This window comes from Rhinoderma darwinii, chromosome 2 (genome assembly GCF_050947455.1).
Source record: "Rhinoderma darwinii isolate aRhiDar2 chromosome 2, aRhiDar2.hap1, whole genome shotgun sequence".
In the NCBI taxonomy this organism is placed as follows: domain Eukaryota; kingdom Metazoa; phylum Chordata; class Amphibia; order Anura; family Rhinodermatidae; genus Rhinoderma; species Rhinoderma darwinii.
Window position 1 is genome coordinate 445,577,950 of NC_134688.1, and position 22,611 is coordinate 445,600,560.

General features: G+C 44.6%; 1 protein-coding gene across 2 annotated transcripts in view; it reads right to left on the minus strand.

The window, feature by feature from the left end:
• Positions 1-22,611, minus strand: part of LOC142743584 (stomatin-like) — a 62,667-nt gene that overhangs the window by 13,224 nt on the left and 26,832 nt on the right. For both annotated transcript variants that reach the window (XM_075854494.1, XM_075854493.1), the window contains 2 exons: positions 7,859-7,941; positions 5,466-5,669 (listed from right to left, as the gene is read on the minus strand). In XM_075854494.1, the coding sequence (XP_075710609.1) occupies positions 5,466-5,669; positions 7,859-7,941 (287 nt within the window). The remainder of the gene's footprint in view (positions 1-5,465; positions 5,670-7,858; positions 7,942-22,611) is intronic.

Below are 22,611 nucleotides of genomic sequence, written 5' to 3' on the forward strand. Positions count from 1 at the left end.
TTCATCCTTTTGACAGCTCTTGCGTGATTTTCGCGCATGCAACGCAGGACCGTCAGTGTGGCATGCGTTGTTTTCACGCACCCATTGAAGTCAATGGGTGCGTGTTGCGTGAAAAACGCAAGAATATAGAACATGTCGTGAGTTTTACGCAACGCACTCACGCAGCGCAAAATTCACGCATCGTCTAAACAGCCCCATAGACTATTATAGGTGCGTACGACACGCGTGAAAAGCACGCGCGTCGCACGCGCGTATAATACGCTCGTGTAAATGAGGCCTTAAGGGTATGTTCACAGGGCTTATTTTCGGCCATTTTTCAGGCTGTGAAGGGCTGAAAAATGGCCGAAGAATCAGAAGCAGAACACCTCCAAACATCTGCCCATTGATTTCAATGGGAAATGCGGCGTTCTGCTCAGACGGCGCGTTTTTTTTCAAAAACGTCCGCGTAAAAAAAAATTCCCTTCTTGAGCCATTTTTCATTGACTCTATAGAAAAACAGCTTAAAAAACGCTGCAAAAAACGCGAGTTGCTTAAAAAACGGCTGAAAATCAGGAGCTGTATTCCCTTGAAAACAGCTCCGTATTTTCAGATGTTTTTTAGTAAGCGTGTGAACATACCCTTAGGGCATGGCCAGACGTGGCGGATATGCTCTGGACATTTTCTCCATTGGTTTCCACACCTTTTCAGTTAGGTTCGTGCACACGTTGCGGAAAACTGGCTGTTGCGGACGTGTAGCGGACATATTGTTGAATTTCTCCATTGACTTCAATGGAGATTCAAAATTCGGCAATAAAATCCGCAGATGTAATGTGTGTTGCGTTGCGTATTGGTTTTTTCGAACATGACATTTCTTCATTCTGGCTGGACCTGTGTATTTCTAGGTCTACAGCCAGACTGAGGCCCCATGCACACGAACGTAAAAACGCCCGTAATCACGGGCCGTAATTAAGGCACGGGCAGGCCCATAGAAGTCTATGGGGCTCCCGTAATTACGGGAGCGTTGCCAGGCGACGTCAGTAAATAGTCACTGTCCAGGGTGCTGAAAGAGTTAAGCGATCGGCAGTAACTGTTTCAGCACCCTGGACAGTGACTTCCGATCACAATATAGAGTAACCTGTAAAAAAAAAGTTCCTACTTACCGAGAACTCCCTGCTTCTTCCTCCAGTCCGGTTTCCCAGGATGACGTTTCAGTCCAAGTGACGGCTGCAGCCAATCACAGGCCAATCACAGGCTGCAGTGGTCACATGGACTGCCGCGTCATCCAGGGAGGTCGGGCTGGATGGCGAAAGAGGGACGCGTCACCAAGACAACGGCTGGGTAAGTATGAATTTCTTTTACTTTTACTAGGGAAAGGGCTGGCCCTTCTCTTTATCCTGCGCTGATAGAGAGAAGGGAAGCTCTCTTCACCTTAATACGCAGCGGCCAGTCCGCATCAATTTCCTGCACATTTTAGGCAAAGCCGCAACAGAATCTGCAACGCAGATTATGTGCGGCATTAATGCGGACAGTGTCGGAAGAAATACGCCACGTCTGGCCATGCCCTTACTGTGCACCAGTTTAATTTATCTCCTTCAGTGTCTAAAAGAAAAACTGTCTTTGTTGCCCACAGCAACCAATCAGCGATGAGCTTTCATTTCTTAAGCTGGTCTGGAAATATGAAAGCTTCTTTATGATTGGTTGCTATGGGCAACAAGGGCAGCTTCTCTTTTAGTCACTATTGATAAATCTCCCCCACTGTATGGTACCGAGGTTGTACCGAGCCATAATATGGCTTCTGTAGGCCCTACTGTACCTCAGTCTGCCTCCAAATTTTTTCTGCCGGATAAAAAAAAAAAACATATTATGGAGGTATTCTCCCCTATAGACATTGCTTCTAGGGGAGAATATCTTCGTAAATTGTTGCCACGTGGCAGCACACACAGTGTCTTAGGAAATGTTCACACGACATATGTTTGGGCTGAAAAATACGAGGCTAATTTCAAGAGAAAATCTAAGCGCTTTTTGGAGCTGATCTATAAAGCTTTTTCTATTTTTGCAGGTCTTTTTTGTAGCGTATTTTGAGGCGTATATTCCAACAAAATGTTTTGAAGTGTCAATGGTTTAGCCAATAAAGGTATCATACCGACTATACTTTTGTATTTTTTGACACAAAAGTTACTAACATTGCATATTGTTTCTGGCTAACACGGTACTACACTATTTTTTACTGTACTTTGTAAAAATGGAGGATATCCCAATGTACCGAACACAGATGGATCTTAAAAACCTACTGAAGAAACTGTCACAACTGAATAGTGACAGTGTAACATCTTAAATGTCGTGCTTTTTTTCTAAGGGCCTGTTCACATCAGCGTTGGCTTTCCGCTCAGGGGTTCCGTCGGAGGTTTCCGTCGGGTGAACCCCTCAACGGAAAGTCAAATGGAAATCTTAGCTTCCGTTTGCATCACCATTGATATCAATGGTGATGGAAACATTGCTAATGGTTTCCGTTTGTCACCGTTCCGGCAGGTTTCCGTTCTTTCGACGGAATCAATAGCGCAGTTGACTGAACGGAAAGTCAACGCTGATGTGAACCGGCCCTAAGTCATTAATTTGTAAACTTGCTTGAAGAAGGGGCCTGTGTGCTCTGAAAGCATTATCATATCATTTTTATAGTTAGCCAATAAAGGTATCCTACCTTCTATACTTTTGTCTTTTTTGACACAAAAGTATTTAACATTGCATAAAGTGTCATTGATAAAAGGGAAAAATCAGATTGTAAAACGAATCACAAGTGACATGTCACTTCGTTTTTACGAAGCATATTTTTACGAGGTGTTTTTTAATTCAGCGTAAAAATACTACACAGCGTATTTCCCACTAAAATCATTGGGAAGCTGTTTGCAGGTGTATTTTGAGTGTATTTCTGAGCGCAATACGAGCATTTTACGCTCAGAAATACGCCTGAAAATATGTCGTGTGAACATGGCCTAAGGTTGCGTAATATGGATTTAATGTGGCTGTGTAATGTACATGAGGCCATATATCTATGTGCAAAGTCTTTCAATGCGCTATTCAACTAAGTTATTGTTGGCTTCTAGAAACTGGGTGATAATTACTCACAAGAGTCATTACAGTGCCTTTAGAGGTTGTCACTCAGCTTTCTACAGACACTGAATGGCATGCAAAACTAATTATGTATTTAGAGTGAGGCTATGTTCACACGCTAAAGTAAAAACGGCTGTAAAATACGGAGCTGTTTTTAAGGGCATGACCACATGTGGCGGATTTCCTCCGCAACTGTCCGCATCAATGCCGCACCTAATCCGGGTTGCGGATTACGGCTGCGGATCTGCCCAAAATGTGCAGTAAATTGATGCGGACTAGCTGCTGCGGACTGCGGGAAAAGTGCTTCCCTTCTCTCTATCAGTGCAGGATAGCGAGAAGGGACAGCACTTTCCCTAGTGAAAGTAAACGAATTTCATACTTACCGTCCGTTGTCTTGGTGACGCGTCCCTCTTTCGGCATCCAGCCCGACCTCCCTGGATGACGCGGCAGTCCATGTGACCGCTGCAGCCTGTGATTGGCCTGTGATTGGCTGCAGCCGTCACTTAGACTGAAACGTCATCCTGGGAAGCCGGACTGGAGACAGAAGCAGGGAGTTCTCGGTAAGTATGAACTTATATTTTTTGACAGGTTGCTGTATATTGGGATCGGTAGTCACTGTCCAGGGGGCAGAAACAGTACCTGCCGATCGCTTAACTCTTTCAGCACCCTGGACAGTGACTATTTACTGACGTCACCTAGCAACGCTCCCGTAATTACGGGAGCCCCATTGACTTCCTCAGTCTGGCTGTAGACCTAGAAATACATAGGTCCAGCCAGAATGAAGAAATGTCATGGCAAAAAAGCAAGACGCATCCGCAGCACACATAACATGTGCATGACAGCTGCGGACTTCATTGCGGAACTTAGAATCTCCATTGAAGTCAATGGAGAAATTCCGCCATGAGTCCGCAACCAGTCCGCCACTGCTCCGCAACAGACAGAGCATGCTGCGGACACCAAATTCCGCTCCGCAGCCTATGCTCCGCAGCGGAATTTTACGCATCGTCTAAACGAACACTTCTAAATAGAAGTGGAAGTCAATGCAGAAACGGCTCCGCTGCGGATTAACGCTGCGGAGTGTCCGCAGCGGAATTCAAGTGAAATTCCGCCACGTGTGAACCCAGCCTAAAGGAAAACAGCCTCTGATTTTCAGCCGTTTTTAAAGCATCAGGGTATGTTCCTACAGCTTATTTTCAGGCGTTTTTCGGGGCGTAAACGCCTAAAAAAACGCCAGAAAATACGGAAGCTGAATGCCTACAAACATCTGCCCATTGATTTCAATAGGAAAAACGGCGTTTCGATCAGACGGGGAGTTTTTTTACTCCCCCATTTTTCATTGTGTCAATAGAAAAACAGCTACAAAAACGGCTCCAAAAAACGCATAAAAGAAATGCTTGATGCTATAGAAACATCTGAAAATCAGAGGCTGTTTTCCCTTGAAACAGCTCCGTATTTTACAGCCATTTTTACTTTAGCGTGTGAACATAGCCTCAAACGTTTTATGATGGGTTTTTGGAGCCGTTTTTGGAGCTGTTTTTCTATTGGCACAATGAAAAACGGCTCCAAAAACAGCTCAAGAAGTGACATGCGCTTTTTACGAGGCATTTTTTAATGCACGTTTTTTTAAAAGGCCGCGAAAAAAACGCCCCATCTGAACAACACGCTGTTTTCCAATGGGCAGATGTTTGGAGGCGTTCTGCTTGTTTTTTCAGGCATTTTTAGAGGCGTTTACACCCCAAAAAAACACATGAAAACACTGGGTGTGAACATACCCTTAGGGTATGTGCACACACACTAATTACGTCCGTAATTTACGGACGTATTTCGGCCGCAAGTCCCGGACCGAACACAGTGCAGGGAGCCGGGCTCCTAGCATCATACATATGTACGATGCTAGGAGTCCCTGCCTCTCCGTGGAACTACTGTCCCGTACTGAAAACATGATTACAGTACGGGACAGTTGTCCTGCAGCGAGGCAGGGACTCCTAGCATTGTATATAACTATGATGCTAGGAGCCCGGCTCCCTGCACTGTGTTCGGTCCGGGACTTGCGGCCGAAATACGTCCGTAAATTACGGACGTAATTAGTGTGTGTGCACATACCCTTACATTCTCCCTAGCCCTACTTGTCCCCTACTGGTCTGCTTCTGTAAAAATCAGTCTTTACTAAAGTTTTAACATTTTTTTATGCACCAAGAAGATCAGATCAAATAGGAAATTGAACGTGGAATTGTTCACAAGATGCACAGAGCGGAAATTATTATAATTTTTTTTTTTTTATTAGATCTTCATAAATGAATGTGGCCTCTATGATTGTAATCTATAGGAGCCTCCAGGAATAGCGCTTTAATATTTATCAGAATATTCCCTATACTTACACCCATATGATCAGCCATTTCTTCACGGTCTATCAAAATTTCTGTCAGGCTTTTGGTGCCCAGCATATTCCGTAACGTGGTCTGTGCCAGCATCTGAGTAGCTTGATTGGCGTTGTCCACTTTAATGACTGTAACAATTGGATTGAAAATACGGTAGAAGACGACAGCATCGACCATGATGGTTACAGAATCTTTAGTGAGAACCTACAAGTAAAATAAAACATAACATCGAAATATGGGAGAAGTCATTTCCCCCTTTCAGGTGCCGTGTTATTGCATATTCACCACTGTAGATGGTTTCTGATCTAAACAGAATGTAAAATGAGATAAGAGGATCCATATAACAGGTCGCAAATATCGCTGCATAATCCCTCGCCCTCTGAACCATATTTCAGTTGTTTGGGTTTTTTTTGCTTTTTCCTCTCCATATTCCAAAAGCCATAACTTTTTTATTTTTCTGTCAATATAACCATGTGAGGGCTTGTGTTTTGCGGGATCAGTTTTCATTTTTCACAGAACCATTTATTGTACCATATAATGTACTGGGAAACTGGAAAACAATTCTTTGTGAAATGGAATAGGAAAAAAATAATTCTTCCATTGTTTTTTGGGTTTTGTTTTTACGGTGTTCACTATGCAGTAAAAAGTACTACTTTTACAAAGAAAAAACTAAGTATTAAAAAAACTTGTTTTGTGTCACCATATTCTGAGAGCCAAAACTTTTTTTTTTTACGTTGATTGAGCGGTATGAGGGTTTGTTTTTCACAGGGTGAGCTGTACTTTTTATTGGTTCCATTTTGGAGATACATACGACAGCAATTCTGGCATTTTAATTATTTTTCTTTATAAGACTTTCAAAGTGCAGTTTAAATATTGTAGTGTTGTAATAGTCCGGACCTTCAAAGATGCAGCGATTCCAATTATGTTTATTTTATTTATTTTTTTACGTTACTTTTTAGCAAAAATTGTAAAAGTGTTTTTTATTTTCTTAAAATAAAGTTATAATATTTTTTAAAGTCCAAATACAATGTCAGCCGCACAGCCTTGTAAATCGTAGGTGGGTGCCGACCTGCCCAGGTCAGGGCTAACAGACCTGCTGTAGTAGAATAATATATAAAAAAAACATTTAACAGGTTTTTCTCTTAGCCGTCTGGCCGGTCTTAGTAGTAGTACAAAGATTGCATACCTGGGCAACTTCATTAACCCCCCCAGACTGCCATGACAATCATCGGAAACAATATCCATCATTTACTTGTGGCTCTATATCTGTCTATAAGCATATGTCTAGAAGACAAACATGTAACATGTCACAGCTAGAAATAGTACATACTGTTGAAATTCCTGCATTATGTTAAATGACCACAAGATGGCAGTCACAGGATTGACAATTTTTTCCCGTAAAATATGGATCTTACACATGCTGAAAATGTAAATAGGATCGGACCTTTAGTTTTTCTTTTGCATGTTCTCCTCCAGGTTGTCATTTTTCTGTCTTGGGGAGGGGCTTAATTTGTTGTGTGACTGCGCCACAGTTTGTACAAGAATGCAATTGTGCTACTTGCTGTTCTTTACGTAGTTGCCAACAGTTATTTTCAAGGGACTAACCCATCAACCGGGCTACAAAAGAGGTGGGATTTGTGCTAATTTTCTTTAAAAGCAAACATTTCTGGTTGTTTTGGGGCATAACTGGATGGTACGGGGGGCAGTGCTTTGAAGACTTAATTATTTAATTTTTTTACAAAAACTTTGTATTATAATGTTTAGTGTAACTTTGTAATTGGCTTTAATTAAAAATTATTTTTACTTTTTCAGATACAGCTTCTATGTATCCTAGATACATAGAAGCTATGTCTTGCGCTGAAACACAAATCCGTCAGGTTAGCAGGACTGACAGCTTTGGTGACAGCGGGTCTTCTGTATCTCTGACACGCAGGGTACACCTGTTATCAATCACATTTAAGTTCATGAGATTAGATGTGATAGATAACAGGTGGATCCTGCGTACCCGCTGTCACTCAACCCGTCAGTCCCGCTGACCTGACGGATTTGGGTTTCAGCTGTATCTGAAAAAGTAAGAAGTATTTTTAATAAAAACCAATTACAAACACTATAATACAGTACAATGTTTTAGTAAAAAAAAAGTCTTCCAAGGTTTACAAATGTCCTGCCATTTGGGATTGAAATGTTGGTAAGTATATATTTATTGCCATGCTCTATGTTCTATAGCTCAAGGATTATTGGTAGGTGTACGTCAATATAAAGCACAGTGTATAAACATGGCATATGTCATTTCATAAGAAAATCTAGGTCACTCTCTCATAATAAGATAGAAGTCCCTCCTGTGTCTTGCTCACTGCCATCTAATTTCAACATAACTTTTAATTATCACTTACTTCTTGGGGAGGGACTGCAAATGACACAGTTCTCAAATCAAGTCGACAGAAATCATCTGTACAAGGCAGAACCCAGAAAATCCCTATGGAGAGGGAACAAAACAAGAAATTAGGTTATGGTAAATGTGGAGACCCTCAGGGTATGTTCGCACGACCACGCCAAATACGTCTGAAATTACGGAGCTGTTCAGGAGAAAACAGCTCCAGAATTTCAGACGTTTTGACAAATGCAGGCGTTTCTCGCGGCGTCTTTTACGGACGTAATTGGAGCTGTTCTTCATTGAAGTCAATGAAAAACGGCTCCAATTACGTCCCAAGAAGTGTCCTGCACTTCTTTGACGCGGCCGTAATTTTACGCGCCGTCTTTTGACAGCGACGGGTAAAATGACAGCTCGTCTGAACAGAACATCGTAAGACCCATTGCAAGCAACGGGCAGATGTTTGCCAACGTATTGGAGCCGTCTTTTCAGGCGTAATTCGAGGCGTAAAAAAGAGAAACAGCTCCTGATTTTCAGAAGTTTTTTGTGCCACTCGCGATTTTTGCGGCGTTTTTCACGTCCGTTTTTGGAGCTTTTTTCAATAGTCTATGGAAAACGGCTCCAAAAACGTCCCAAGATGCGTCCTGCACTTCTTTTTTGTGTTTTCCCATTGAAATCAATTAGGTAGATGTTTGGAGGCGTTCTGCTTCCGATTTTTCGGCGGTTTCCGGGCATTTACGGGCCGAAAAACTGCATAAAATAGGCCGTGTGAACATACCCTTAGGGCTTATTCAGACGAACGTATAATACGTTGGTGCAACGCGCGTGATCTGCTGCGTAAAACTCACGACATGTTCTAAATTTCTGCGTTTTTCGCGCATCACGCACCCATTGAAGTCAATGGACCTTTTGCGAGCGCAAAACGCAGCGTTTTTTGCACGCGCAAAACGCACACGCTCGTGTGAATCCGGCCTTACTGTGACTGATAAAATGTTCTGTTTCATAAGGGGTGTGTATACTAATGCAACCAGTGTTTGTTACCTTTAGGCCTTATTTACACGGGCATAGTTCACGTCCGTAATACGGACCTATGTAACTCAATGGGGCCGTTCAGACAGTCCATGTTTTTCACGCAGCGTATGTCCGCTGCGTAAAACTCATGACACGTCCTGTACTTGAGCGGTTTTCACGCATCACGCACACCCCCATTGAAGTCAATGGGTGCGTGAAAATCACGCGCAGCACACGGACGCACTTCCGTGTGCTGCGCGTGATTCACGCAATAGTTGTACAAGAGATGAAGGCAAAAATAAAAGCACCTCCTTCATTTCTGTTTCTAAACATAAAAACAGAGTGTCATAAGGATGGCATATGTGTGAAAATCACGCAGCCACGCACCAAACATTTATGACACACGGAAATGCAACGCACAAAAAACACTGCGTTTTTTTGCGCGCGCAAAATGCACACATTCGTGTGAATTTCGCCTTAAGGGGTTGTCTCATCTTATAAAACCCCTGTCCATATGCCTAAGGCCTGGTTTACACGAGCGCGTGCGTTTTACGCACGCAAAAAACATGGCGTTTTGCGTGCGCAAAAGGCACTTAACAGCTCCGTGTGTCATCAGCGGATTTTCGCGCAGCCGCCATCATTATGACACTCCGTTTGGATGTTTGTAAACAGAAAAGCACGTGGTGCTTTTCTGTTTACATTCAGAGTTTGACAGCTGTTGCGCGAATCGCGCTGTTTGCACGGAAGTGCTTCCGTGTGACCTGCATGATTTTCACGCACCCATTGACTTCAATGGGTGCGTGATGCGCGAACAGCGCACAAATATAGGACATGTCGTGAGTTTTTTTCAGCGGACTCACGTTGCGCAAAAATCACGGACTGTGTGCATGCCCCCATAGACTTACATAGGTCCGTACGACACGCGTGAAAAGCACGCGCGTCGCACGGACGTATATCACGCTCCTGTAAACGAGGCCTTAGGGTATGTTCACACGGCAACGCCAATTACGTCTGAAATTACGGAGCTGTTTTCAGTAGAAAACAGCTCCTGAATTTCAGATGTTTTAACAAGTGCGGCGTCTTTTACGGACGTAATTGGAGCTGGTTTCGTTGGAGTTAATGAAAAACGGCTCCAATTACAACCCAAGAAGTGACATGCACTTTTTTGAGGCGGGCTTCTTTTTACACGCCGTCTTTTGACAGCGGCGCGTAAAAAAAAAGCCTGTCTGCACAGAACACCGTAAGACCTATTGAATTCAATGGGCAGATGTTTGCAGATGGTTTGGAGCCGTTTTTTCGGCCGTAATTCCAGGCGTAAAACGCCTGAATTACGTCCGTAAATACAGCGTGTGAACATACCATAATTCTTCTGTATTGTGTACTCAGTGTGTATTTACAGTCATAGAGTTATTCTTATGAGTTAGTTCCATGTGCACGGTTTTGTTCTGTGGACCTGAATCCTAAGGCCCCATGCACACGACTGTAAAAATCTCCGTAATTACAGACCCGTTCGGTTCTATTGGGCACGGACACCTTTCCGTATCGCTACGGATAGGTGTCCGTGCCGTAGAATCGTGCCGGGAATTATGGAGCATGTCCTACTTTTCGTATTTTACAGGCCATGCTCCCATACTTTGTATGGGAGCACGGCTCGAAAATGTGGCCCACAGACGTCGGCGGCCGGCCGTGCCCGCAATAGTGGGCCGTGATTACGGGCATGGCTGTGTGCATGAGGCCTGAGGCTGGGTTCACACAGTGCAGATTTGCTGCAGATTTTGCATGCATTTTTTGTCAAAATCAGAATTGGATCCAGGAGAGCAGACCTATAAACCCTAAGGCCTCATGCACACGACCGTAAAAACTCCCGTTATTACGGGTCGTAATTACGACCCCTAATAACGGGCTCATAGACTTCTATTGGCAACGGGTGCCTTCCCGTTTTCTCACTGATAGAGAGAAGGGGCTGCCGATTAGTGCAGTGCTATTTTGCCGGCAAAAACGTGCTCGTAAATACGGGTGGAATACGTGTGACACCGGACCCATATTTACGAGCACGGGTTCGTAAATACTGGTGCAAAACGGGTGGAATACGTGTGACACCGGACCCGTATTTACGCCAGTATTTACGGGTGGGAAAAAATACGGTCGTGTGCATGAGGCCTAAGGCTGGGTTCACACGACCTATTTTCAGACGTAAACGAGGCGTATTATGCCTCGATTTACGCCTGCAAATACGGCTCCAATACGTCGGCAAACATCTGCCCATTCATTTGAATGGGTTTGCTGACGTACTGTGCAGACAACCTGTCATTTACGCGTCGTCATTTGACAGCTGTCACACGACGACGCGTAAAATGACTGCCTCGTCAAAAGAAGTGCAGGACATTTCTTTGGACGTTTTTGGAGCCGTTTTCTCATAGACTCCAATGAAAACAGCTCCAAAAACGGACGAAAAAAAAAAACCACAAAAAACGCGAGTTGCTCAAAAAAACGTCTGAAAATCAGAAGCTGTTTTCCCTTGAAAACAGCTCCGTATTTTCAGACGTTTTTAGTCACTACGTGTGCACATACCCTTACTTTATATATTTCTTCTGTTTAGGTTCCGTTCCTGGTTTTGGCTAAAAAAAACGCATGCAAAATCTGCAGCAAATCTGCACTGTGGGAACCCAGGCTTAGGGTATGTTCACACAGCAAGGGAAAACAGCCTCTGATTTTCAGCCGTTTTTTATGCATCAAACTTTTTTTGATGCATTGTTTTACGGCCGTTTTTGGAGCTGTTTTTCTATTGAGACAATGAAAAATGGCGCAAGAAGTGACATGCACTTATTTTTTATGGGGCTTTTTTTTATGATGTATGGAGGCGTTCAGCCCACGTATCTTCAGCCGTATTTAGGGGTGTTTAGGACACGAAAAACGGCTGAAAATAGGCGGTGTGAACATACCCTTCAGGTATACACGCTAAACAAAAAACGGCTGTAAAATACGGAGCTGTTTTCAAGGGAAAACAGCCTCTGATTTTTAGCCATTTTTAAAGCAGCCAGCGTTTTTTGATGCGTTTTTTTATGGACGTTTTTGGAGGTGTTTTTCTATTGAGACAATGAAAAAGGGTTCCAAAAACGGGTCAAGAAGTGACATGCACTTCCTTTTTACGGGGCGTTTTTTTTACACGCTGTTTTTACAAACGGCGCGTAAAAAAATGCCCTGTGGGAACGAAACACAGTTTTTCCCATTCGGTGGAAGGCCCTGCCCCTCCCACTAAACCCCACCCCCTTTTCTTGCCACTTTCGGAAAGTGGAGAAAGAAGGGTTGTAAATTGTGAATTGTAAATTGTGGCGCAAATATGGTGTCGTTTTTGGGAAAAATGCTACTGCAGTTCTTGATGCAAATTTTTGAGCCAAAGCCAGAAGTGGATCCAGCAGGAAGAAGAAGTTTATGTCCTTCCTTAATATTGCCCATTACTTTTGAATCCACATATGCAAACTGCATCAAATACTGCAGGGGTGATTTTCCAAAAAACGCTGCGTGTGAAACCTCCTTGAGGCCATCTAGTTCCATATTTAAGTGAATGGTTAAATGGTAGATTTTCATTTCAGAAAACTGAGTATTTTTTCTCTACTATGAGGGCTTGTTTAGACGAACGTGTAATACGTCCGTGCAACGCGCGCGATTTTCACATGTGTCGTACGGACCTACACTACCGTTCAAAAGTTTAAGGTCACTTAGAAATTTTCTTATTTTTGAAAGAAAAGCCCAGTTTTTTTCAATGAAGATTACATTAAATTAATCAGAAATACACTCTATACATTGTTAATGTGCTAAATGACTATTCTAGCTGCAAACGTCTGGTTTTTAATGCAATATCTACATAGGTGTATAGAGGCCCATTTCCAGCGACCATCACTCCAGTGTTCTAATGGTACATTGTGTTTGCTAACTGTGTTAGAAGGCTAATGGATGATTAGAAAACACTTGAAAACCCTTGTGCAATTATGTTAGCACCGCTGTAAATAGTTTTGCTGTTTAGAGGAGCTATAAAACTGACCTTCCTTAGAGCTAGTTGAGAATCTGGAGCATTACATTTGTGGGTTCGATTAAACTCTCAAAATGGCTAGAAATAGAGAGCTTTCATGTGAAATTCGACAGTCTATTCTTGTTCTTAGAAATGAAGGCTATTCCATGCGAGAAATTGTTAAGAAACTGAAGATTTCCTACAACGGTGTGTACTACTCCCTTCAGAGGACAGCACACACAGGCTCTAACCAGAGTAGAAAGAGAAGTGGGAGGCCCCGCTGCACAACTGAGCAACAAGACAAGTACATTAGAGTCTCTAGTTTGAGAAATAGACGCCTCACAGGTCCTCAACTGGCAGCTTCATTAAATAGTACCCGCAAAACGCCAGTGTCACTGTCTACAGTGAAGAGGTGACTCCGGGATGCTGGCCTTCAGGGCAGAGTGACAAAGAAAAAGCCATATCTGAGACTGGCTAATAAAAGGAAAAGATTAATATGGGCAAAAGCACACAGACATTGGACAGAGGAAGATTGGAAAAAAGTGTTATGGACAGACGAATCGAAGTTTGAGGTGTTTGGATCACACAGAAGAACATTTGTGAGACGCAGAACAACTGAAAAGATGCTGGAAGAGTGCCTGACACCATCTGTCAAGCATGGTGGAGGTAATGTGATGGTCTGGGGTTGCTTTGGTGCTGGTAAAGTGGGAGATTTGTACAAGGTAAAAGGGATTTTGAATAAGGAAGGCTATCACTCCATTTTGCAACGCCATGCCATACCCTGTGGACAGCGCTTGATTGGAGCCAATTTCATCCTACAACAGGACAATGACCCAAAGCACACCTCCAAATTATGCAAGAACTATTTAGGGAAGAAGCAGGCAGCTGGTATTCTATCTGTAATGGAGTGGCCAGCGCAGTCACCAGATCTCAACCCCATAGAGCTGTTGTGGGAGCAGCTTGACCGTATGGTACGCAAGAAGTGCCCATCAAGCCAATCCAACTTGTGGGAGGGGCTTCTGGAAGCATGGGCTGAAATTTCTCCCGATTACCTCAGCAAATTAACAGCTAGAATGCCAAAGGTCTGCAATGCTGTAATTGCTGCAAATGGAGCATTCCAAGACCAAAGCAAAGTTTGAAGGAGAAAATTATTATTTCGAATAAAAATCATTATTTCTAACCTTGTCAATGTCTTGACTATATTTTCTAGTCACTTTGCAACTCATTTGATAAATATAAGTGTGTTTTCATGGAAAACACAAAATTGTCTGGGTGACCCCAAACTTTTGAACGGTAGTGTATGTTATCTCTATGGGGCAGTGCAGACAGTCCGTGATTTTTGCGCAGCGTGATTCGTGCAACAGCTGTCAAACTATGAATGTAAACAGAAAAGCACCACGTGCAAACACCCAAACGGAGTGTCATAATGATGGCGGCTGCACGAAAATCACGCAGTCGCGCATTATACAGGGATGATACACGGAGCTGTTAAGTGCCTTTTGCGCACACGCAAAACGCTGCGTTTTTTGCGTGCGCAAAACGCACACGTTCGTGTAAACCCGGCCTAAGGCTGGGTTCACACACCCTATTTACGGACGTAATTCGGGCGTTTTAACCTCGAATTACGTCCGAAAATACGGCTCCAATGCGCCGGCAAACATCTGCCCATTCATTTGAATGGGTCTTACGATGTTCTGTGCCGACGGTCATTTTTTTTACACGCCACTGTCAAAAGACGGCGCGTAAAAAAGACGCCCGCGTCAAAGAAGTGCCTGTCACTTCTTGAGACGTAATTGGAGCCGTTTTCCATTGACTCAATAGAAAAACAGCTCCAATTACGTCCGTAATGGACGCTGCGAAAAACGCCTGCACTCCGTAATTTCAGGCGTATCGGACGTGTACGTGTGAACATACCCTAACGGTATGTTCACACGCTTAACAAAAAACTTCTGAAAATACGGAGCTGTTTCCAAGGGAAAACAGCCCCTGATTTTCAGAAGTTTTTTGAGCAACTCGCGTTTTTCGCGGCGTTTTCGCTGCATTTTTTACGGACGTTTTTGGAGCTGTTTTCATTGGAGTCTATGAGAAAACGGCTCCAAAAACGTCCTGCACTTCTTTTGACGAGGCTGTAATTTTACGAGCCGTCTTTTGACAGCAACGCGTAAAATGACAGGTCGTCTGCACAGAACATCGTAAGACCCATTGAAATGAATGGGCAGATGTTTGCCGACGTATTGGAGCCGTTTTTTCAGACGTAATTCGAGGCGTAAAACACCTCTATTACGTCTGAAAATAGGTCGTGTGAACCCAGCCTAAGGGTATGTTCACACGCAGTGAGCAAAAACGTCTCAAAATATGGAGCTGTTTTCAAGGGAAAACAGCCTCTGATTTTCAGGCGTTTTTGAAGCCACTCACGATTTTTGCTGCGTTTTTCGCTGCATTTTTTACAGCCGTTTTTGGAGCTTTTTTCGCTAGAGTCAATGAAAAACGGCTCCAAAAACGTCCCAAGAAGTGACCTGCACTTCTTTTTCGCGGCCGTTTTTTTCAGCGTAAAAAATGCAGCGAAAAACGCTCCATCAAAACTGAACGCCGTTTTCCCATTGAAATCAATGGGCAGATGTTTGGAGACGTTCTGCTTCCGATTATTCGGCCATTTTTTGGGCATTTACAGCCCGAAAAATGGCCGAAAATAGGCCGTGTGAATATACCCTAAGGGTATGTTCACACAGCAGCGTCCGTAACGGCTGAAACATCCCCGTAATTTCAGCCGTAACGGCATGGGCAGGCGCTTGAACGCCGCGTCCATTACGGACGTAATTGGCGCTGCTTTTCATTGGAGTCAATGAATAACGGCTCCAATTACGCCCCAAGAATTGACAGGTCACTTCTTTGACGCGGGCGTCTATTTACGCGCCGTCATTTGACAGCGGCGCGTAAATATACGCCTCGTGTGAACAGACAAACATCAGCCCATTGCTTTCAATGGGCAGATGTTTGTCAACGCTATTGAGGCGCATTTTTCGGACGTAATTCGGGGCAAAAACGCCCGAATTATGTCCGTAATTAGTGCGTGTGAACATACCCTAACTCTTACAAACCTTTTATATAATATGAAGCTTATGTTACACAGTGGAGTGAGAAGCAGATCACATTACAGTTAATTACCAGCCGGGATCTCGTGAGAATATCATGTTAAACACTTACGACACCAGAGAGACGTCACAATCCACGAGTTCTGGATTACAGGAAGGTGCCATGAGTAGGGAATGCTATTTGCCCATTTAAAAACAACAGCATACTGATTCTTTATTAGGCCAGGTTCATATAGACTAGTTTTTTATTTTTTTTTGTAATTCTTTATTTAAAGAAAATTTTTCACAGAAATTGCAAAAGGGATACAGAAAGGAAAAAAATGTACGGGAAGGGGGGTAGACACTTACACGACAATTCGTCAAAACAGGATAAAATTTCGCAATAATTCACAAGCAGATGAATCAACAGGTATTATGCATATACAAAGAACAAGTTTGTCATAACATACGAAAAATCTGGTACTTCGCCTAAATCGGGCATACCAAGAGCCAAAACAACCTGCCAGAAGGCTGATATGGAATTACTACCAGGAGTAATCATGGTGCCTACAAATCAGGGAATAAAGGAATAAGAAGGGGCAGGAAGGACATAGACGAGGTGAAAAAAAGAAAAAGGAAAAAAGAGAGATAATCCAGACAGATGAGCTAAAGCTAATACAGATGACTGTGACCTATCCACAAGTTTCCCCTCACAGCCTCCAGTTCCTCGTTCACCTCCCAGTCCTAGGGGTTGAGCGCACAAAAATCTGGAGAATCACGGAAATCTAGCCACTTCTGCCATATCTGATGGTGTGAGTCGGAGCGTTGATGGACGAGAGCAATCGACTCTTCCATATCATGAATGTGTGACATTTCCCTGACCCACTCTGATACTGTGGGGACAACGCTACTTTTCCACCGACCTGGCTGCAACCAGTATATAGCCCAACAGCGTGCGGGACAGAGCCTTGTGGCACCCGGAATTATGGATAGTAGCAATACTGTTGGACAATCATCCAAAGTTATATCAAGGATGGTCTTAATCAGAGAGAGTATCGATTCCCAAAATGGGCGAAGGAGCCGGCACTCCCACCAGATATGGGTCATTGTTCCCCTAGCCTGTCCGCAACGCCAACACCGATCAGATGTAGAAGGGTATATCCTGTGCAATACAGCAGGAACTTTATACCATCGAGACAAGATTTTAAAATTAGTTACTTGCGCCTTGCATGAAATTGAGAACCTATGGCACAAAGTAAACACTTTAGCCCAGTCTTCGGGCGGAATAGATACAGCTAGTTCTTTTTCCCAGCTAAGTGCGTAAGAGGGTTTCGGTTCCTTCTTCTCATCTAATAAGAGACCGTAGACCAGAGCTATCGTTTGCGAGGTTGCAGAGGGCGAGGAGATCAGACACTCAAAAGGAGTCAGTTCCCTAAGCAAGTGTAGGGACTGTTTACATTTGTTATAGTAATGTTGTAGCTGAAGATAGTCCCACCTCGACCTTGAAGACCTAGCATCTACTGGGACTAAGTCCTCATACTGTTGCAGCTGGCCCGAAACCATTACATTTTTAAATGTAATACCCTTGTCAGTATCCTGTCCAAGTCCACCCAAAAAGGAGGGCTGCAATCCCAGGGCAAAATCTTTATTTCCCACAATTGGCGTCAATGGTCCTTCTCTGGAGAATAGACCAGTCTGAGAAAGATACCGGTTGAGGGTCCTCAGCAAATCCCCCACAACTAGAGGCAGGGACTGGGTCGATGGTCTAGGCCCGGTCGACCCTGGCGCCCAAGGAAAGGAGATCAGCAGTAGTGCCGCCTGAACTGTCTCTAACTGTATCCACCGCTTCTGCGACGGGGCATGAGCGATATCAAATAACCTGGCCAGGGTTGCAGCCATGTAATATAAGAAGCAATCCGGTAAAGCCAGCCCCCTCTATCTTTCCTCTGTACCAGGACATGACGTGCTACTCGTGGCCCTCTAGATGCCCAGACAAATTTTTTTAAACAAACATTTAAGTCTCGGAATAGCGTTCTAGGTGGCGTGCATGGTAATGTTTGGTACAAATACAGTAAGCGGGGCAGAACATTCATTTTCAGAAAATTAATTCTCCTTAGCCAGGACAAGCACTTGCCTTCCCAGTTAGTAAGATCTCTTCTAATAGTTTGTAAAAGGGGAACATACAGTAGTTCAGTGCATAAACCTGCGTGAAGTTAGAGGGAATCATGACACCCAAGTATTTAACCCCTTAATGACCGCCGATACGTCTTTTTACGGCGGTCATTAGTGGGCTTTATTCTAGAGCGCCGCTATTCTACGTCGCTGCTGTAGAATAAAGTAAACAGAGCAGGGAGCCGTGAAATCTCCCTGCTCTCGGCTGCCAGAGGCAGCTGAGGGCTGGGGGCGTCCCTGCTCTGCCGGGTGAGATCGATATTAGTATCGATCTCACCCGTTTAACCCTTCAGATGCGGTGCACAATAGCGAGCACCGCATCTGAATGGTTTTGGAGAGAGGGAGGGAGCTCCCTCTCATCTCACTGACACCCGGCCCAACCTGTTTGCCACTAATATCAGGGTTGCGTCTTATAGCCTGCAGAAGATGTTCCATAGTTAAAGCATAGAGCAGGGGAGACAAGGGGCAGCCCTGTCGTGTGCCGTTGTGTATTGTAAAAGTGGAAGATAACAGGCCATTTATGCGAACCCTGGCTTGCGGGCCCGCATATAGCGCCTTAATACTCTGTAACATAGATGGAGCGACACCAATCTGCTCCAATGTTTTCCACAAAAAATCCCCAGTCCACCCGGTCAAAGGCCTTCTCAGCATCAAGTGAGAGCAACATACATGGAAGAGAAGTCTGCTTCGCATAATCTATAAGAGAAAAGGATTTGAGAGTATTGTCTCGAGCCTCTCTAGTGGGGACAAAGCCAACTTGATCCGGGTGGACTTGGGACCCAAGCAGACCCCCCAATCTATTAGCTAAAAGTTTAGCATATATTTTTGCATCCGTATTCATCAGTGAGATGGGACGATAGCTAGTACTTAATTGTGGATCTTTGCCCTCCTTGGGGATTACACTTATATGTGCTAATAAAAAGTCAGGAGGAGTTGGAACCCCTCGGGTCAGCGCCTGGAAGGCACTTAGCAAGAACAGAGAAAGTCTGTCAGACAGAGACTTATAGAAGGCTGCTGTAGACCCATCTGGGCCAGGACTTTTCCCCGCCGGTAATTGTTTAATCACGTTAGTTAACTCCTCTAGTGTGAAAGGGGACTCCAACTGTGCGACATCCGCGTCGGCTAGCGTGGGGAGAGCCGTGTCCAAGACATATTGTGTCAAAGAACAAGGCGAGCTATGTGGACTCGAAGATTCAGTAGGGGCGGGGAGATTATACAATGTTTGATAATAATGTAAAAAAGCCTCCGCTATTTTGTCCGAGGTGTGCACTGCGACCCCAGCTTCATTTTTAATCTAAGGGATGTAGGAAGCTGACAACTGGTTCTTACGCGCCAAGGCCAGGGCTCTGCCGGGTTTGTTTCCCCATTCGTACATAGTGTAAAGGATCTGCCAGACACAGCTTCTGTGTCGACGCCCGTGGGTAATCAGTCTGCACCTGCTCCTAAGTCTGAGAGCGTGACACGATCTTCTACCAGTCAGGCTGGGAGGCTGAGGAGTGGGAGAGCCTATCACAGCCTGGCCAGACGGAGCTAGCTCCCGCCCTCTGTCTATTTATACCTGCATTTCCTGCTCCTCCTTTGCCTGTGATTCTTTTCTGTTTCCTGGCTCTGCTGCTCCTGCTATGATTATTGAACTTGCTTCATTTTTGACACTGGCTTTACTGACTACGCTCCTGCTCTGCGATTTGTACCTCGTGCACTCCTGGTTTGACTCGGCTCGTTCACTACTCTTGTTGCTCACTGTGTTGCCGTGTGCAACTGCCCCATTTCCCTTAGATTCTGTGTACCCTTGTCTGTTTGTCTGTTGTGCACTTATTGAGCGTAGGGACCGTCGCCCAGTTGTACGCCGTCGCCTAGGACGGGCCGTTGCAAGTAGGCAGGGACTGAGTGGTAGATTAGGGCTCACCTGTCTGTCTCCCTACCCCGTCATTACACATAGAGCGGGAGAATATTTGTTGCAAACGGGCATATTTTTTGTTGAGTATGTGCTGAATTTCTTGCCGTTTCAGCAGCAAATTGTGTAGCGAATCTGAATGCAGTGTACGCTTATGTTGGGTTTCTAACACATGGAGATCTGCTAACAGAGAACTGAGTTTCACACTCGCTTCCTTCTTAAGTCAGGCACCATGCTTTATAAAGATCCCTCTCAACACGCATTTGAGGGCTTCCCACTTTATCGGCGGTGAGGTGGTATCAGAGGCATGATCCAGTCCAAAGTGCGCCACAGCTCTCTCAAGATCAAGTTTGCATATGGAATCTTGAAGGAGGGATTCATTGAGTCTCCAAATGAAGGAGCCCCTAGACTGGGGGAGCAGAGTAATCGCACAAAAGACAGGAGCATGGTCCGACCATAGGATACTACCAATACGCGACGCGTAAATTTGAGGTATGATGTGATAAAATATAGTCAATCCTACTATAGGAGTTGTGTACGTGGGAGAAAAAGGTGTAGTCCCTATCCACAGGATGTGACAGTCTCCAGACGTCACAGAGCTACATATCATGGAAAAGTTTTCTAATCTTATTCAGCTTATTATGTGCCATGCTAGATCTCCCAGTGGAAGTATCATAGGAAGGGTTAATAGGAATATTAAAATCACCACACAAAATTAAACCTCCTCTCTTAAACACTTGCAGTTCGTCTAGTGTCTTAATTAGGAAGGTAACCTGGTTTATGTTCGGGGCATATATACTCGCAATCGTGTATATATGTGCACCAATCTCACATGTAACAAAGAGGAAGCGTGCGTCAGGATCTGCTTTCACCTGCAGGATTTTATGGGGGAGAGACTTATGGGAGAATATAGAGACCCCTTTCGTTTTGCCCTCGGGATTACTAAAATGGTGCATGCAGGGGCGTAACTAGGAAAGACTGGGCCCCATAGCAAACTTTTGACTGGGGCCCCCCTCCCCTGGTTGTCACACATGCATGCGCACAAGCGTGACCGGCGTTCCATTCATTTCTACGGAGCTGCCGACACAGACCCCGGAAGTCCGAGGTTTGTGATGGAGAACTTCAGGGGACTTTCAGTCCCCCGTTCTCCCTATCAATGCCAGCGATCACACATGTATCCCCTCTCCTGTGGATAGGGGATACATGTCTTTTGTTTAATGACAGAGCGGGGAGATACCTCCCTGCTCTGCCGTAGTGTTCAGTGGCGTCGCGCTGTAGCAGCCATAGCGGCTGGTAGTGGAGCCTCCGGCCATGGTGGGGGCCCGTGCCGGCGGGCGACACGGGTCCCCTCATGCCGCGGGCCCCGTAGCAGCCAATACAGCTGCAATAGCGGTAGTTACGCCACTGGGTGCATGGACGTATAATATCTGTTTTTCAAGTTAGGGAAGTGGTCAGTGTGGAAGTGGGTTTCTTGCAGGCAAACAATATGCGCTTTCTGTTTGTGCATAGCATAAAGGACTTGGGATCTCTTTTGAGGAACATTAAAGCCCTGCACGTTGGAAGAGGCCACATTTATATCAGTCATCTTATTAACAGGCAATCAACCTACGCTACGACTGTCAAAGCAAATAAAGAGATAAGTAAAATAAAGAAGATAAAGAAAAAGGAGAAGACAAAAAAAATAAAAAAGACGACAGCAAATACTGTCAGCAAAATATACTAGAAGTGAAGCTCGCTCGCGCTAATTCGATACTAGTAGACTAGTTAACCCTATGGGGGGGGTCGTGGAAGGTTAAACCAGTGAGTGGTAATACTGCCTTAAGGACCAGGTCATAACACAAAGATTAATAAGTAACGTACTCAACAGGAGCATGCAAATGACAGATCAAGGAGAAAGAAAAGCACTAGAACATATGCAACCATAGCAACATCAACATAGTCACTAAGTATATGTACACCGAGAGTCTGGAATGAAAAATCAGCGATCACGAGGTCGTCTCGGTGGTGTGAAGGGTGTGCGACGAAGACGTTGTGGTCTCGGAGAAGGTGCCGGTCCAGGACCAATCGTCGGTTCCCAAGAGGTAGCGGAGGACATCGAACCCGATGGCTCACGGAGGAAGCTTTCCCAGGCTGGAAGAGTCATCCGCGGTAGCTCTAAAGCTTGTAAAAAAGTAGGAAGATCTTCCGGCACAGCGAGGATTGCCATCGAGTTACCCCATTTCACATGGAGTGCAAAAGGAAATCCCCATCTATAAGGAATGTTCTGAGATTGGAGCACCGACAGAAGCGGCTTCAGAGTTACTCTTTGCCGCAGAGTCCGCCTCGAGAGATCAGGAAACAGCGAAATAGTAGCTCCGTCAAAGTCAATGGTCTGGAGGGCCCTGGCTTTTTACATGATCTCCTCTTTGACCGCAAAATAATGGATACAGCAAATTACATCCCGGGGTCTGCTCGGATCCACACTTCGGGCTCGAAGCGCCCGATGGGCTCGATCTATTTCAATATGAGAATCCACGGGTTTCTCCAGAAGGCCGTTGAATATTCCTCTCAGAGTGGTAAGGAGATCCGTTGTGCGCGTAGCTTCCGGAAGGCCACAAACTCTTATATTGTTCCTTCTA